The 18,307-nt window shown below is 43.3% G+C and overlaps 1 protein-coding gene across 1 annotated transcript in view; it reads right to left on the bottom strand.

The window, feature by feature from the left end:
- LOC119863446 (cytochrome P450 27C1) overlaps window positions 1-4,193 on the bottom strand; it is a 44,020-nt gene extending 39,827 nt beyond the window's left edge. The window contains exon 1 of the mRNA XM_038421941.2: window positions 3,667-4,193. Coding sequence (XP_038277869.1) covers window positions 3,667-4,008 — 342 coding nt within the window. The 5' untranslated portion in view covers window positions 4,009-4,193. The remainder of the gene's footprint in view (window positions 1-3,666) is intronic.
- Window positions 4,194-18,307: the final 14,114 nt, after the last annotated feature.

The following is an 18,307-nucleotide window of genomic DNA, read 5'->3' as shown; positions in this document are numbered from 1 at the left end:
TGCTCCCCACCGTCTTGACTCCACAAGGGAAGGAGGGGACTCATTTGACTGTTGCTTCCGCCATTGCTTGATGCAGCACACCTTCTCTATATAGTACCTCATCACAGTCCCCACACTGCCTCTTTCCTCATGTAGCAAGAGAAACAGAGCAGGAGCTGATGGAGAAACCAAAGAGAGGGTGACAAAGAGAGGAAGTTTCAACTGCTGGTCTCTCACCTAGTCAGCAATTAAGAGTGAGCAGGAGAGAAACAAAATTCTTAATGCTGATCTAGCAAAGCTGGAGACACCACTGGGGAGCCGAGAATTGAGATGGAAAGCTATCCTCTGTCCAAAAGCCTGAGATTAAGTTGTTTTGGGCAGTAGGGATTCCTACCGTGGGTGTAACTACTGCGGGAAAATTCAAACCTATCTAGAGTAACATCCCACCCTGTAGTGTATTGTAATGGACCATCCTTATGTGATGCCTAAAGTCAAATGTTATCTAACAAAAAGAAACATTTGATCAGACAGTATTTTTTCTAGCAATAATTATTCTAAAGGGTCAATACTTTGCATTACAAATGTCTGATTTTGTACCAGGCATGAAAACCCATTAGGTACTGGGTACCCTAAAGCCACTTGTCTGAGGAAGATGCAGATGGGAGGGAAGAGAGCCCCAGCATAGGAAGGAGTGGCTGCTTAAAAAACAAAGATAGAGGAACTCCCTCTTTCTAAAAAAGACATTCCAGAGGCTCTCTCTCCTGCTGCTCCTGGGAATTGCGCTGACACACCTTGCAGGCTGGGGCCTATCAAATGAGAAGGCGCAGGGCCTGGAGATGACAGGTCCCAACCCACAAGGCATTCCATCTTTGCTCTCTGACCAGACAGACCAAGATGATGACCCATTGTCTAGGCTGCTCGTCCCTCAGGCCAGATTGTGGGAGTCCTGGGACTTCCCCAGTGGCGTAGCTAGGTGGAACGAACAGGGGCAGCGGACATAAAAAAAAAAAAAAAAAAAAAAAAAGTACTTGTACTCACCGGGCGGCACTCTGGGTCCTCGGCAGCACTGAAGGCCCCCGCCGCCGAAGACCCAGAGCTCTGCCAGGTGTGTAAAAATTTAAAAAGGCGCCTATAAATTAGAAAGGCGCCACTTGTGCTCAGAGAGGGAGCGGCCGCTCCCCCCGCTCCTTCCCTGGCTACGCTACTGGACTTCCCTTTAGCTGCCCATTCCAGACACTGGTCCTCTCCCACTCAAATTAAGTATCTGGCATCAGCATGTGGGGCTACAGCTACTCTAGCCTATGTCATCGCTTGGCCCACCTCAAAGTAGTTTATTACATGGCTGGGTGTGGGCCTTTACTGTGCATGCAACTGTGTGTGAAACATGAGTGAGCACACAGCCAAGCTGTGGCCAAGGGGCCCCCAAGCCTGCAGTCACTCGCTCCTCCCCCCCTTCTTAGAAGAATCATAGAATCACAGAAGATTAGGGTTGGAAGAGACCTCAGGAGGTGTCTAGTCCAACCCCCTGCTCAAAGCAGGACCAACCCCAACTAAATCATCCCAGCCAGGGCTTTGACAAGCCTGACCTTAAAAACTTCTAAGGAAGGAGATTCCACCACCTCCCTAGGGAACCCATTCCAGCGCTTCACCACCCTCCTAGTGAAAAAGTTTTTCCTAATATCCAATCTAGACCTCCCCCACTGCAACTTGAGACCATTGCTCCTTGTTCTGTCCTCTGCCACCGCTGAGAACAGCCGAGCGCCATCCTCTTTGGAACCCCCCTTCAGGTAGTTGAAGGCTGCCATCAAACCCCCCCCCCCCCCCACTCTTCTCTTCTGCAGACGAAACAAGCCCAGTTCCCTCAGCCTCTCCTGGCAAATCACGTGCCCCAGCCCCCCTAATCATTTTCGTTGCCCTCCGCAGGACTCTCTCCAATTTGTCCACTTCCCTTCTGCAGTGGGGGGGGGGGGGGGGCCCAAACTGGATGCAACACTCCAGAGTAACACTTTTATTCGAGCATAAGCTTTCCTGAGCTACAGCTCTGCATGCATCCGATGAAGTGAGCTGTAGCTCAGGAAAGCTTATGCTCGAATAAATGTGTGAGCCTCTAAGGGGCCACAAGTCCTCCTGTTCTTTTTGCAGCTACAGACTGACAGGGCGGCTACTCTGAATACTCCCGATGTGGCCTCACAGTGCCAGACAGAGGGGAACGACCACGGCCCTTGGTCGGCTCCCAGCGCTCCTACTTCTTGCCCACGACCAGGAAGCCTCCTCCCCCCGCAACTAGAAGGGGGCCAGCCCCTTCCCGCTCCACAGCCACCCCATCGCACACGTTGGGTCCGCCCCCCCCCCCCCGTCTGCCAATAGGGGGCGCCGGAGGCAGGGCAGCTGGTCTCGGGGACAGGGGGGAGCCTCGCCATTGGCTCCCTTCCGGCCAGCGCGAGCCCCTTGGGAACGTTGGGGCGCCGCGAGCCGCGACCGTTGGCTGGGTCCCCCCTCAGCCCCCAGCTTTGGCGCGCGCGCGCGCGCTGCCATCCCCTCCCCGCGCCTCAGAAGAGGCGGAGAGAGGGGGAAAGGGAGGGGTTTCAAACGGCCCGCCTGCTGCTGAGGGGATGGCGGTCTCAACAACTCAGCCCCGCCGGCCCTCACGCCAATCCCCAGCCGGCGCAGACAAACCGGCCCCCGAGGGGCCCGATAGGTGAAGGGTCTGCACGCGGAGCGGGCTGCGAGCGAGGGATAGCGAAGAGACAAAATGGTCTCTCTGAGGAACTGATGAGCTCTGGGGGAGATGTAGGTGAAAAAAAGCTGAGGGGAACAACCCCCCGCAATGTGTTGGTATAGGGCCAAATTCTGCCCCCCCCCCCGAGACATGTGCGCCCCCACAGCATAGCGTGGGCGCTGCTCCAAGCCTCAGAGGAGGTGGCAATTCAAATTTTCATTACAAGTCACAGAAATTCTGCCTTGTGCTGACACCGCCTCGTCCTGGAGATGAATAGAGTTGGTTGGTTTTTGGTAAAAATCTGAGGAAAAAATCCTCTCTCGTGTTCCTCAAGTCTTAAAGGGGGGGGGGGGGAAGCCCCCTCTGCCATGTATTATTACGGCTGGATTTCTTCAGTTCTACATGTAACGTTAAACAAGTCAGTCGTGCCAACAAAAACCCCCAAACAGCTAAGGTGGAAAAGACGGGCAAATATTGCCCCCCAAAAAAGGGACGAGGGGGAAGACGCAAAGGAAGCCCCACGAGATGCTGGGTTCGTGGGGGATAGAGAAAGCCCCCGTATTAGAGGAGAGATTTGAAAAAAAAGAAAAGAAAAAAAAAACCCCGCAAGAATCAGCCAGCAATCTGTTCTCACCAAAGCAGATTCTAATGCACCTTTTGCAGACTCTTGTCCCTGACTGAAAAGCGCGTTTCTAGTACTGATGGAAAGAAAGAAGAAAGCCAGGGTTCAAGTCGCCAGACACTCATTACATGAAGATTGAATGGGGGGAGAACGGGGATCCTGTAAACAAACACCAACTGTAGCGTAACAGCAGCACCAACACGACGTTGTCATGACAAGCAGGATTAACTGGGACTGCGGCTCATTAATTAAACAGCTACTTTTTTTTTTTTAACCCCCCCCCCCCCAAAAAAAAAATTGATACCCTAGAGTAAATCAAAACATGGTTCTGTGAACTAAATTGTACCTGGATTTCGTGAATGCGACCAAAGCCGTCCTTCCAGAAGAACTCAACTAGGTTGGAGAGAGTTTTGGGTCCAGGCATTTCTTGCAGGCTCTTCGCTTTGCAGGGGTGCTGTTGGGTGGGTTTCAGGAGCCGCTCTGCCTCCTCTGAAGCTGCCACCATCTCCTCCTCTTTGTCCTCCGCTGCTGCAGCAGCGTTATTTTGCACCTCCAAAGTCTGGCTGCTAGAACATTTGGTCGGTTGGTGAAACCCGCTGACAAAAATCACACGAAAAAAGCAACTCCTTTTCTCAGGCTCAAGCGCCCGTTTGCAACGGCTGTTCAAGACTTTGGTGAAAAGAGACATTTTTTTATATTTAGTAAAAGTTCTATTTTGTTTCTGCAGCCGCGTTTTATTTGCGTGCCGTTTCTCTTCTCCTTTAACTTGCGCAAGCAGCACTTCTCCAAGCTCTTAGTGCCTGAGCAGCAGTTTACACAGACCATTATTAAAGGCTCCCTCCCCTCAGGCTGGAAAAGGGGTGGTGGTCTGGAATGAGACTTGAATAAAACGAGCCTATTGTTTTGTTTCATTCAAATCCGATAAATTTACTAATTAAGCCTGCTCTGAAGCAATCAAGGTTTAGATTCCACCCTTCCGCCCCCTGTTTTTTACAGCTTTCTCATTCATTAAAAGGTGGTGTTAAGATTAGTAAGCGATTTTTTTTCGGAAAGCTAGCATTTCCACCTTTCAGCAAATACTAAGTTCTTTTAATAAAACTTACGTAACTACCACTCAATGTGCAATAAAATACAAGAACGTTTTTATTCATATATAAATACCAAGTGCTTTTCTACAGCAATTATGTTTGCCAACAATTCCTGTGATAATAATCAGGTTGCCCATATGTTTTCTTAGTTCTTGAATTTATTGCACAAATATCTCTCATCAGAAGTAACTTCTGCGTGTTTTGGTAGAACAGTTTCAACTGAACATTATCTTGTAATTGTATGTCATGTTCAGCCACCCTTTGACTCTCAATAAATATGTACATATCTATAATGAATTGTGATTATTTTTTTCTGCACAGGGAATTAAAGTTAAAACCGGATAGCAATTTCTTTTGCACAATTTTAAAAAGAATTGAACAACAAAAGCCTGCTAAAATCAAATAGTGTATAATAGCTATTTTTTGTAGATGAAATCTGTTTTTATCCTTTCTTCCAGCAATTTTTAGTTACTTCAGTCCTTTTTGTCAGCTTCGCTGGCCACACTACCCTTTTCCTTCATTCATGGCAATTCTGTCCCTCTGTTCCCACAGACTTAATTGCCTCTTGGCTTGCCCAGACATAACCTTCTTTCTTGGCTCTCCATGTTATAACTGTTCCTTTTTCAGTTTTCACCTTGTCTTTGTTTCTCACCTCTCTACTATACAACCTGTCACTGAAAAATAATAACAGGTTTCAGAGTAGCAGCCCTGTTAGTCTGTATTCACAAAAAGAAAAGGAGAACCTGTAGCACCTTAGAGACTAACACATTTATTTGAGCATAAGCTTTCATGGGCTGATGAAGTGAGCTGTAGCTCACGAAAGCTTATGCTCAAATAAATGTGTTAGTCTCTAAGGTGCCACAAGTAATTCTTTTTTTGAAAAATAATAATAGACTTCCACACTCTGTAGCAACAATATTAAGTAGTAACAACACTAATTTTTTTAAAAAAAGAAAAGGAGTACTTGTGGCACCTTAGAGACTAACAAATTTATTAGAGCATAAGCTTTCGTGAGCTACAGCTGTAGCTCACGAAAGCTTATGCTCTAATAAATTTGTTAGTCTCTAAGGTGCCACAAGTACTCCTTTTCTTTTTGCGAATACAGACTAACACGGCTGCTACTCTGAAACTAATTTTTTTGGCAGTGGAAATACAGTGCTGTCACTAAGGCAATACTGTTCAGGACTTAAATCATTTTATGCCAGTGGTTTTCAACCTTTTTTCATTTGTGGATCCTTAAAAACATTTTGAATGGAGTTGCAGACCCCTTTGGAAATTCAGTCTGTGATCTGCAGACTCCTACCATAGAAGTCTTAGGCTGAAAGCAAACTAAACAGAATTCAACTAAAAATGTTGCACATGCTTGGCACGGCTTTGGCATTTGATGTAGCATGAAAAGGAGCGCTAAATGGTGGGCTTCTATGGTAATGACAGAACTTTGGGTTTTGACCTGTAGGCCAGCACATCCCTCAGCCTGCGCCGCTTCCCACAGCCCCCACTGGCCTGAAACGGCGAACCACGGCCAGTGGGAGCTGCGATCAGCGGAACCTGTGGTCGCTGCAGGTAAACAAACTGTCCCGGCCTGCCAGCAGATTTCCCTGAATGGCCATGTGCCAAAGGTTGCCGATCCCTGGTATACCCCATCACAGGTAGGCAGAATAGAATTAAGCAATTTTGAATATGCCTAGAATATTGTGTTAAGTGTCTACAATAACAGTACCAGAGTATTCAGACTTTACAGCAAATCTTTCTCTTCCCCGTAACGGATAAAGAAATATACCAAATATCTTCTGAATATGGCCTCCTCTTAAAGCAAATAAAAGTGGCAAAGAGTCCTGTGACACCTTATAGACTAACAGACGTATTGGAGCATAAGCTTTCGTGGGTGAATACCCATTCGTCGGATGCCATGCATCCGACAAAGTGGGTATTCACCCACGAAAGCTTAAGATGCCACAGGACTCATTGCCGCTTTTACAGATCCAGACGAACACGGCTACCCTTCTGATACTTAAAGCACATAGCGTTCCACAACATGTAAGGGTATGCAAAAGAAACATTTCCAACTACATAAATCTTATTAACCATTTTATTTACTAAAAAGAGTAACAAAGATCATAAGGTCATTACAGATTTAGTACACAATGTGAGAGGAACATGATAGTTTAAGAAAAGTTCTAACAAATAAATTAAAAATTAAGAGAAAAATACCCTATAGCAGCAGTAGATCTAAAATATTTGGGAATATATTAGTTAAAAACCCTATTAAACTGGATTAGTCTAAATGAAGATAAGCAACTCAAAATAAAATAGGAATTACAGATATTCCAAGGAATAGTTATATACTTCTCCAAAATTCTTGCCACAAACATCAATAGTAATTACACTATTGAGTTCCTCTACACACTTAAAAAAAAATGACAAGAAACCATTGCTGAATAAACCTTGAGCTTACAGCACTTTTCATCAGAATACAAAATAGGCATCCTGATTTCTGGGCATTTAAGGTACTAGTTGTAATCTTTTTTCTTGTGTGTCACAAGTTGATATCTAGATTGATGCAGCAGGTAGATGGCTGAACACTGAGGGTAGCAAGGTGTTACAGTCTGCCCTCCAATCTTCTAGTTGTGGAGGTGTGTGCAATATGTTGGACCGTCAGCATCGCTGCCCCACAATTACTGTGGAGATTGGACGAAGTCAAATTTTTGCATTGTGGCAGCACTCGGCTGTTCCAGTCAGTAGCCTATTAAGTCCAGTCCGGAGTCTATGTCCCAGATTGAAAACAGATGCAAATTAGGACTTCTGAAGTTCATCAGTTGCTGCCACTCTGCCAGCTCTTATATGCCATTGGTCATCTGAGATTGGCACTGGGTTGGCAGCACTAGATGTAAGTGCATGAACGGCCACCACAAAAGAATGTTGTGAAGTCAGTCATGGCAAGTCAGTAGGAACTTCAGGTGCAGCTGTTTTCTTCTGGAGGCAGGCAGATCTCATAGGAAGCATGTGTTGCTTATTGGCACCTATTTGAACCATTGTCAGCCTTTTGTGCAGCAAGTTGTTTTATCCAGCGGAGCCCTCCAGGCAGTTTTAAGGGTAATAGCATCTCATCAGAGTTTTGGGCGAGCTATGTGAGCCAAAATAGACAAATTAGACATTAATGTGCGCAGAGGCGCCGACTTTACTGCGCCAAGGAGTGCTCAACCCCCCCTCTGCCCCACTCCACTCCTTCCCCCAAAGCCCCATCCCTGCCCCACCTCTTCCCGCCCCCGCTCCCACCTCGAGCCCTCTCCACCCTCGCTCCTTCTCCTCCCTCCCAGCGCCTCCTGAGGAACAGCTGATCCACGGTGGGCGGGAGGCTCCGGGAGAGAGGGGGAGGCGCTGATCGGCGGGGCTACCAGCTGGCGGGGGGTGCTGATAGGGGAGCTGCCGGTGGACGCTCAGCACCCCGCATTTTTTTTCCTGTCGGTGCTCTAGCCCCGAAGCATCCACGGAGTCGGCACCTATGAAGGTGTGTCTAAGGCAATCACTAAAGGTATGGCTGGGTGTATTCAGCTCCAAATCAGTGAGATGCATATGCTGACTTTTGCCCCAAACTGCTGCACAATATGTTGTTGGATTGAATACCAGCACCTTGACTGAGGTTAATAAAACGTTTGCCTTTGCTCCCCCAGGAGGCTCTTCCTAGCTTCTGGAGGATCAAGGCATTGTAGGAGGTGATCTGTTTCCTTAAGTTCTAGATGCGAATGGTATGTTAGACTGGGGTCAGGTTTGATAAATAAGGGGGCTCCAGGCTGAGGCAGGGGATTGGGGTGTGGGAGGCGGTACGGGCTCTGGGCTGGGGGTGCAGGTTCCAAGGCGGGGCCAGAAATGAGGGGTTCAGGATGTGGGAGGGGGCTCCAGGCTGGGGCAGGGGGTTGGGATGCGGAGGGTGAGGGCTCAGGCTCAGGGTGCAGACTCCGGGGTGAGGCTGGCGATGAGGGGTTTGGGGTGCAAGACAGTGTTCTGTGCTGGGATCGAGGGGTTCGGAGGGCAGGAAGGGGATCAGGGCTGGGGTGCAGGGGTGTGTGAGGGCTCTGGCTGGGGGTGCAGACTCTGGGGTGTGGCTGGGGATGAGGGGCTTGGGGTGTAGGAGGGGGCTCCAGGCTGGGATTGAGGGGTTCAGAGGGCAGGAGGGGGATCAGGGCTGGGGCAGGGGGTTGGGGCATGGGGGCAAGTGAGGGCTCTGGCTGGTGGTGCAGGCTCTGAGGTGGGGCTGGGAATGAGGGATTTGGGGTGCAAGAGGGTGCTCTGGGCTGGGATTGAGGGGTTTGGAGGGTGGGAAGGGGATCAGGGCTGGGGCAGGGTGTTGGGGTGCAGGGGGAGCTCAAGGGTGCAGGCTCAGGGCGACACTTGCCTCAAGCGGCTCCCAGAAACAGTGGCATGTCTCCCCTCCGGCTCCTACATGGAGGCGCAGCCAGGCAGCTCTGTGCGCTGCCTATCCGCAGACACCGCCCCCGCAGCTCCCATTGTCCGTGGTTCCCTGCCAGTGGGAGCTGCGGGGTCATTGCTTGGGGTAGGGGCATCATGCAGCACCCCCTGGCTGCCCCTATGCATAGTAGCTGGAGGGGGGGCATACCAGCTGCTTCCCAGGAGCTGCGTGAAGGCTAGCAGGGAGTTTGTGAGCCCCACTGTGCGGCACCATCAACCAAACAGTCAACCACCCGGTCAGCATGGACACCTGGTCACCTTAGCAGTATACCAGGCATGCTACCGGCACCCTAGGTGTTTGGGATACACTGTAACCTCAATAACTACAAGTTTTTGTTCACAAGAAATAACTGACTTATCTTCCAGTTATACTTTGGTCTACAGTACTGTAATCCTACTGCTCTCTGTAGAAAGAGGGACTATATACTTGCACTCTGTCACCCTCACTGGTTTCTTATCCACCTCGCCCTTTGTCCAAACTCTGCATGGACTTAATGTCTACCTGTTTCCAATCTTCTTCGCTCCACATCAGTCAGGGTTTCTCTCCTCTGTGTCCTCACGCCGTGACTCTCCACAGTTAGTGATCACATGATCATTTAAATTGCCCCATCTATTAGGTATTCTATCTTCTGCTAAGTTATTGTCACTTCCAAGCTACTGAGTCACTCTTTGATTTAAAACATGGTTTGTATTCAGTTTAGGGCTCCTGGCCTGTCTCCACAGCCCAGGAAGGACTAATGCCACACCCAAAATCTTTTGTCAGGATACAGTGTATTCTTTGCACACAATAAAACAGTTCATCATAAGTTCCACATGTAACCCCCACTCCTGTTCACTGATCTAGTATGAGGTTTTTCAAGAAAGCTATGTTGGCACGGCCAGTGTACGAGATCAGGGCACACACACACACCTAGAACGGAATGGACATGAGCAACACATCTCGAAGAACAACAGTTACGAAAGGTAAGTAACCATTTTTTCCCCAGGGCTGCTGTTGAAGCACATTATACCTTGGGCTACACCTTTCCCCCACTTATTGAAAAGGCGACTTCCGCCCTTTCCTTTTTTGAGGACCAGTAAGTAAATGTCCTGGCCCGTGTGGAACTGGGAAATGACCTTGGGCAGAAAAGCCAGATGCGGGTGCAGCTGGACCTTGTCCTCGTAGAAGACCATACAAGGCGGCTCCAAAGGGAGTGCCCTGATCTCGGACACCTGCCAGGCTGACATTATAGTCATCAAGAAGGACACTTTCCAAGAAAGGAACAGGAGGGAGCAGGAAGCTAGGGGTTCAAAAGGAGGGCCCATGAGCTTTGAGACCTGCAGATTCAGGCCCCATGGAGGAACCAGATCTCAGACATGCAGGTACAGGCGCTCTAGATCTTTCACGAATCGTGCCGTCATGGATGGGCAAAGAGCAACCTGCCTTGATTGATTTATTTTATAATTATATGGTAAAAATAAGAAAGGAAGCCATTTTTCAGTAATACTGTGCTGTGACAATTGTATTTTTATATCTGATTTTGTAAGTAAGTAGTTTTTAAGTTAGGTGAAACTTGGTGGGTACACAAGACAAATCAGACTCTGGAAAGGGGTACAGTAGTCTGGAAAGCTGAGAGCCACTGAGTTAAGGCACTTGCAGCACTTTTGGAGGGGAGTGCAGCTTAAGAAGAACTGCTCTAATCTAGCTCTCAAGCATCAAACTGGAGGATATATCCCAGTAAAAATTGTGTGGAGACGTTTACAGAATTAACTTTCCTTCCTTGCCTTACTGAGGGAGCCAGAAGTATAAATGACCATTGGCTTTTAAATGATCCATGCTGTCAGAAACAATGCAGAAAAACTAGCTTTCTGTGCATATGCCCCACGATGGTAGGAATTGAACTTGATTTCCCAATGTATTTTTGGACATCCCTGCAGTTAAAAAGCCACGTGGTTAGAAAGCCCTGCCTTCTGCCTTTTCTGAATGTCCACACACTCCTTCCTGAGGGGAGAATTCTTCAGGCTGTCTATGCAGATACCTCCATCATTGAGTTCTCTGCATACTTTCCCATTTTGCATGGGTTTGCCTGTTAGTGCCGAATATGAGTATGAGGTGAAAGCAGAGCTCGTAGTAGGTTATGAAAGCAGTTTTGGTTTAAGAAAAGTCTGTTAATGAGATAAACTTTAGGTTTCTGCACCCCATCATCTATCACATGACAGCCACTAAAGTCTAAACCAAACATTTGAACAAAAGAAGAGATTTTAAAAAAAAAATTGAAGAAAAGGAGGAAAGAAATTCAAGTCCATAGCAGTGGTAGCATTCCATGTGACTGTGTTCCGTATTTAATAAAGAACATTAATTGATTGCAACAAAGAACATGAGAGAATTCAACTTTGCACATGGATTTCTGTAACACGTCTGGAGTCTGACCCCTCCCATGCTGCTTTGTTACTTTTTTCTAATGAAGTGTTGGTATTTGAGATATGGAGGGATATAACTCATAGAGAAGACTTAACATGTCTACATAGTAGCAGCTTTCTCTGTTCCACTGAGTCCTTCCCTATTTCTCTTCTTTAAGTACAAGTCACACGAAAATAAGTAAAGCTATGAATACTGTACAGTAATTAACTAATCAAAGGATTATAAGGCAAAAACTGCAAGGTTAATTAGTCTGTTCTCTGTTGGAGATATTCTTAACTCCTATTAACGGCAATATGAGTTACAAACAAACTTTGAAAAAAAAACAAACTGTTAAAGTCCTAATCCTGCAACCCTTAATCACGAGTCCATTTACATACTCAGTGGAACTACTTGTGTGAATACAGGATTCCTTTTATGAATTGAAGGTATAAGATTGGGGCTATGGACTTGATCCTGCTCTTACTGTAAAGCAATGGCAACATTCCAACTGATTTCAACAGGATGAAGTTCAGGTCCTGTATTTGTAAATCAATCACTTTTGTACTGTATACTGAAATGTAGGAAACAAAAATATTGCATTTGTTTTGTTCGCTTGAGCCCTAAAGTACTCTCTACTATGACTGTACAGTTTTGTTTTCACAGATCATCTCCCTCAACTCATATTAAACTCAAAGTTTAGATTTTGTTAAAATGAAACATTAGAAAAATACCCTAAGACCAATAAAAATATTTCCATTAATTTGTGCATAAAACTTCCAAAGGAAGAAGTTTATTTTAAAACAAGTGAACATCTGTAATGTTTGCAACCCAAACATTGCAGCATGTTCTCAGAGCTATGAAACCTGGCTATGAACAAAAACACAGATTTAACTGATTTTCATTGTACACACAGAGTAATGCAACAAGTAAACCACATAAAAGTAAAAATAAAATTCTTGACTGTATTTGTTATTAGTAACATAAGTAAAAAGGCATTTATTTACAGAATGTGATTTTTATTTCAGTGTCCCTTTTAAATATTTGTAGCTTTTTATTTTGTGACAAGCCCAAATTTCTAAAAATGTTCTCTATAGTTTGTTTTTTTTATTACTTTTAGTAAATATAAAAAACATAAAATTGTAAGATTTGTGCATGACAACTATTTTCAAACTCAGTTGCAATTAGCAATATCTGCTGCTCCACTGTGGAAAGAGTTTTTATTTAAAGGGAGACTATTAAAATCTAGTCATTTTAAAATATTGAATTAAAAGTAATTTCCATTACTACAACTGTTTCTAAGAGCCACAACAGATTTTTGTGGCTTTACAATCTCATTTTCCTATTCCAGTTTGAGGTTGGAAAGGAATTTTCCCACAGTGCGGGGACCCTTGTGGTTTTTTGCCTTCCTCTGCACCATTGATCTTGTAGGAGCATCTGGACTTATCTCATCTAGTCAATCCTCTGACATTGCAAAGGTCTTGGGCATTGGTGGTGACTTAGTTTCTCCTGTTCTCCAGAGTTAGACTAAAGAATTTCAGTCCTCAAGTCATTGGGCTTAATACAGGGATAATTTAAGGGCTTGTGATATACAGGAGGTCAAATTAGATGATCTAAGGATCCCTTCTGGCATTAAAAACTAAGAACATTAAGCACTATGAAAATGATGCGCTTTTGAAAATTTTATCCTTTGTGATTGATTACCTTTCTTCTGTAGAAACAGCATTGTGCTTTTCCTTCAAAGGGGAAAATAGAAAGAGGGGAGAATTTAAGTTATTAAAAAGTCAACAAATGTCAACAAATAGTTTAATGTGGAAGAACTTGATTTAACTTAGACAACTCCCTTTATAGGTGTGTGAGGAAGAAAACATGTTTTTTCACAACAGGGATATTATCTCTTACCTATCTCTTATTTTACAGTTTTTGCTCAGGCAAAAGTTTTTGAAATCAGTGGGAATTATGCTTGAGTAATGTCTACAGCATAGAGTCCTTTGTGTATGTTTCCCTAATTTCAGGTTGCTGGTTAAGATCAAAAGAGAAAAAGTAAAATAAGTCTGGATTTCATCAACAAGCTGTTCAGCTTTTATTCTTCTCTGGCTAATTGTCTCTCAAGACTCTCTATGTAAACAGGTGTTAAAAAAAAGGATAAATACCTATTTATTTGTTTTACATGAAATTGTTAGTCTGTCTCTTAGTAACATTCGCTTTTCATGTCTGTGTCCGGCAGTCCTGGAGTTTTCATTTTAATTTGATCTCCCTTCCACAGATTTATATTCTACCACCTAGAGTGAATGTACTGAATAGTTCTACAGCTTCATGTCAAGATTGCATATGGTCCTGTGGCTTTCATTTTAATTAAATTGAAAAAGCTGAACAATGCTAATGTGAGATCATGAAAACATCTGATGGATGGCAGTACATGAAGAAAAATTCACAGATGTAAACTTGGAACTGTGAAAGACAAGACTGAGTCCATATTCAGATACAGTGATAGTGTTTCATCATAACATTATAGGAAAGACACTGGAAAAAATGGAAAGTTGCACTAGAGACTTGAGTAAGTTGTTCCAGTCGTTAGTTATCTTTGATGTTAAATATTTACATATTATATTTCTAGTCTCGGTTTGTCTAGGTAAGGCTTCTAACCACTGGATCTCATTATGGCTTTTTTTGCTAGACTTAAGAGCAATCTATTATAAGAAATCTCTTCACCATGACAATACTTGTAAACCATGATCAAGTTTCCTTTTAATTTTCTCTTGTTCAGTCTATTTAGTTTATCCTTCCTTAGTCTGTCACTATAAGGCATGTTTTTCAGAACTTGAATAATTCTTGTAGTTTTTTTCTGAACTCTTTCCAATTTTTCAACACTTTTTTGAAGTGTGGACAAAAGAACTGGACTCAGTACTGAAGTAATGTTCCCACTAATTCTGTATACAGAGCTAATACTACCTCCTTACTCCTTTTTTTGTATTTCCCCATTTATATATCCAAGAACGACTCCCTCTCTTGTAGTTAGAGTATTGCACAGGAGGCTCTTGTTCAATTGGTTATCTAGCATAGCCCTTAGGTCCTTTTCAAAGCCATTGCTTTCTAAAATACAGTCACCCATCTTATAAATGTGACCCATATTCTTTGTCCCTAAATGTATCACCTTGCATTGGTTGTGTTTAAACACATTATTCAAATGATCCCACCTTTCCAAATGATCCAGATCAGTCTGTAGAACTGTCTGTCCCCATCATTTACCTCTTCACCAATGTTTGTCATCTGCAAATTTTATCAGCAATGATTTTATTTTCTTGTAAGTTATTGATAAATATACTCAATATCATTGGCCAAGAATGATCCCTGAAACAATCCCACTAGAAATGCCCCCCCCAGTGAATGACAACTGCCCATTTAAAATTACTTTTTGCAATCTGCCAGTTAACCAGTTTTTAATCCATTTAATATGGGCTATATTGAGTTTGTATAATGCTGTTTTTAATCAGAATATCAGGTGGGACAAAGTCAAATGCCTTAAGGAAGTCTAAGTACATTACGTCAACACAGTTACCTTTATTAACCAAACTTGTGATTTCATCAGAAAACGAATTTGCTTGACAAAACCTATTTTCCATAAAACCATGCTGATTGGCATCAATTAAGCTGTCATCTTTTAATTCTTTACCAATTGTGTCCTTTTCATGGTCAGAAATGACTTCTTGGGTTATCCACTCAGCCCTCTCTGCATTTATAGAACCTTTTCCTAAACCATTTATTTAAAATCTTTTACATAAATGATAATAAAATATCCTATTCAATCCAAGCGTGATTAGCAGAATGATCCCTTTTACTATCAAACTGACAAACAGCATGAATTTCACAACAAACAAACATATAATTTTGACTGTTAGGACGACAGTTTACAGAAAAGAGCAAGGATAATTGGAAACACTAGTAAACTAATACACACAAAAAATTAGTGCTGTGAAAAGTATTTATTTGACGAGTATTGAATGGGAATGGCCTAGCAATTACACCAATTAATTTGAAGTCTGTTCTATCCAATTAAGGTATTTATAATGCGCTCATCATTGTCTCATCCAGGTACCAAAATATAAGAAAGCAACATTTCAATCCAAAAGGATTTTTGTTTTCCACCCTTCTCATGTTTATTTTGCATTCTTAAAGCGTTGTAAGGCTCCAACCCATTCTGATCTTCTGTTGTAAGAAAGTCCATGGCCATTTGGCCAAGAGTTTCACCTTGGGCTCTGACAGCTGCATCTTTCTTGTATGTACCTATCAAACAGTCATGTCCTCTTTACTCTTCTAGTTGTCACTGTGTTTATCTAACGGTTATAACTTTCTCGTATAGTAATCTCTCCAGCCACCTACATTTTTAAAATTTCTATTCTCCAACATCCCTTAGTACCCAGAACTGAGATTATTATTCCAGGTGTGGCTTCACTTTCTATTGCTCATTTCCTTCAAACAGAAATTCAAAATATAGGCCTCTTCTCAAACGTGAGATACATTATTGCATTGTTCTTACGAACATGCCAAGTGACAAATATTTTGATGTTCTAAAATGATCAGATTAAATGTTATCACCAAGGAATGGTCAGATTAACAACAAGAGTATTCTATTTGTTCTTGTTCAGTTTATTATGACAAATCCTTGAAAAATGGTACTATTAATTTACTTAATTAATACAATTAAATATCCCTACAGCATCACTAGTAAAACACTCCTGTCCTGAATTTAGACAGGTATTCACCTAGCTATATTTATGTCACACAGATAAACTTGAGTTGCCTGCCAGGACATTACCTTTGCAAGAAGACTTTTGTAAGGACAAAAAATGCAACATTAATAAGCTAGGTTTCAGAGTAGCAGCCATGTTAGTCTGTATTCGCAAAAAGATTCATAGATACTAAGGTCAGAAGGGACAATTCTGATCATCTAGTCCGACCTCCTGCACAGCGCAGGCCACAGAATCTCACCCACCCTCTCCTACAAAAAACCTCACCTATGTCTGAGCTATTGAAGTCCTCAAATCGTGGTTTAAAGACTTCAAGGAGCAGAGAAGCCTCCCTCAAGTGACCCATGCTACAGAGGAAGGCGAAAAACCTCCAGGGCCTCTCCAATCTGCCCTGGAGGAAAATTCCTTCCCGACCCCAGATATGGCGATCAGCTAAACCCTGAGCATATGGGCAAGATTCACCAGCCAGATACTACAGAAAATTCTTTCCTGGGTAACTCAGATCCCATCCATCTAATATCCCAGCTCAGGGGTTTGGCCTATTTACCCTGAATATTTAAAGATCAATTACTTACCAAAATCCCATTATCTCATCATACCATCTCCTCCATAAACTTATCGAGTAGAATCTTAAAACCAGATAGATCTTTTGCCCCCACTGCTTCCCTTGGAAGGCTATTCCAAAACTTCACTCCTCTGATGGTTAGAAACCTTCATCTAATTTCAAGTCTAAACTTCCTGGTGGCCAGTTTATACCCATTTGTTCTTGTGTCCACATTGGTGCTGAGCTGAAATAATTCCTCTCCCTCTCCTGTATTTATCCCTCTGATATATTTATAGAGAGCAATCATATCTCCCCTCAACCTTCTTTTAGTTAGGCCAAACAAGCCAAGCTCCTTAAGTCTCCTTTCATAAGACAAGTTTTCCATTCCTCGGATCATCCTAGTAGCCCTTCTCTGAACCTGCTCCAGTTTGAATTCATCCTTTTTTAAACATGGGAGACCAGAACTGCACACAGTATTCTAGATGAGGTCTCACCAGTGCTTTGTATAACGGTACTAAAAGCTCCTTATCCCTACTGGAAATGCCTCTCCTGATGCATCCCAAAACCGCATTAGCTTTTTTCACAGCCATATCACATGGGCAGCTCATAGTCATCCTATGATCAACCAATACTCCAAGGTCCTTCTCCTCTTCCGTTACTTCTAATTGATGCGTCCCCAATTTATAACTAAAATTCTTGTTATTAATCCCTAAATGCATAACCTTACACTTCTCACTATTAAATTTCATCCTATTACTATTACTCCAGTTTACAAGGTCATCCAGATCCTCCTGTATAATATCCCAATCCTTCTCTGAATTGGCAATACCTCCCAGCTTTGTATCATCTGCAAACTTTATTAGCACACTCCCACTTTTTGTGCCAAGGTCAGTAATAAAAAGATTAAATAAGATTGGTCCCAAAACCGATCCCTGAGGAACTCCACTGGTAACCTCCCTCCAACCTGACAGTTCGCCTTTCAGTAGGACCCGTTGTAGTCTCCCCTTTAACCAATTCCTTATCCACCTTTTGATGTTCATATTGATCCCCATCTTCTCCAATTTAACTAATAATTCCCGATGTGGCACGGTATCAAATGCCTTACTGAAATCTAGGTAAATTAGATCCACTGCATTTCCTTTATCTAAAAAATCTGTTACTTTTTCAAAAAAGGAGATTAGGTTGGTTTGGCACGATCTACCTTTTGTAAAACCATGTTGTATTTTGTCCCATTTACCATTGACTTCAATGTCCTTAACTAATTTCTCCTTCAAAATTTTTTCCAGGACCTTACATACTACAGATGTCAAACTAACTGGCCTGTAGTTACCCGGATCACTTTTTTTTTTTCCTTTCTTAAAAATAGGAACTATATTAGCAATTCTCCAATCATTTGGTACTACTCCTGAGTTTACAGATTCATTACAAATTCTTGCTAATGGGCTTGCAATTTCAGGTGCCAATTCCTTTAATATTCTTGGATGAAGATTATCTGGGCCCCCCGATTTAGTCCCATTAAGCTGTTTCAGTTTCGCTTCTACCTCAGATATGGTAATATCTACCTCCATATCCTCATTCCCATTTGTCATGCCACCATTATCCCCAAGATCCTCTTTAGCCGTATTAAAGACTGAGGCAAAGTATTTATTTGTTTAGATATTGGGCCATGCCTAGATTATCTTTAACCTCCACTCCATCCTCAGTGTTTAGCGGCCCCACTTCTTCTTTCTTAGTTTTCTTCTTATTTATATGGCTATAGAACC

This window comes from Dermochelys coriacea, chromosome 11 (genome assembly GCF_009764565.3).
Source record: "Dermochelys coriacea isolate rDerCor1 chromosome 11, rDerCor1.pri.v4, whole genome shotgun sequence".
In the NCBI taxonomy this organism is placed as follows: Eukaryota; Metazoa; Chordata; order Testudines; family Dermochelyidae; genus Dermochelys; species Dermochelys coriacea.
The sequence above is the reverse complement of the archived record's forward strand: the minus strand, read 5'-3'. Positions and strand labels throughout refer to the sequence as shown.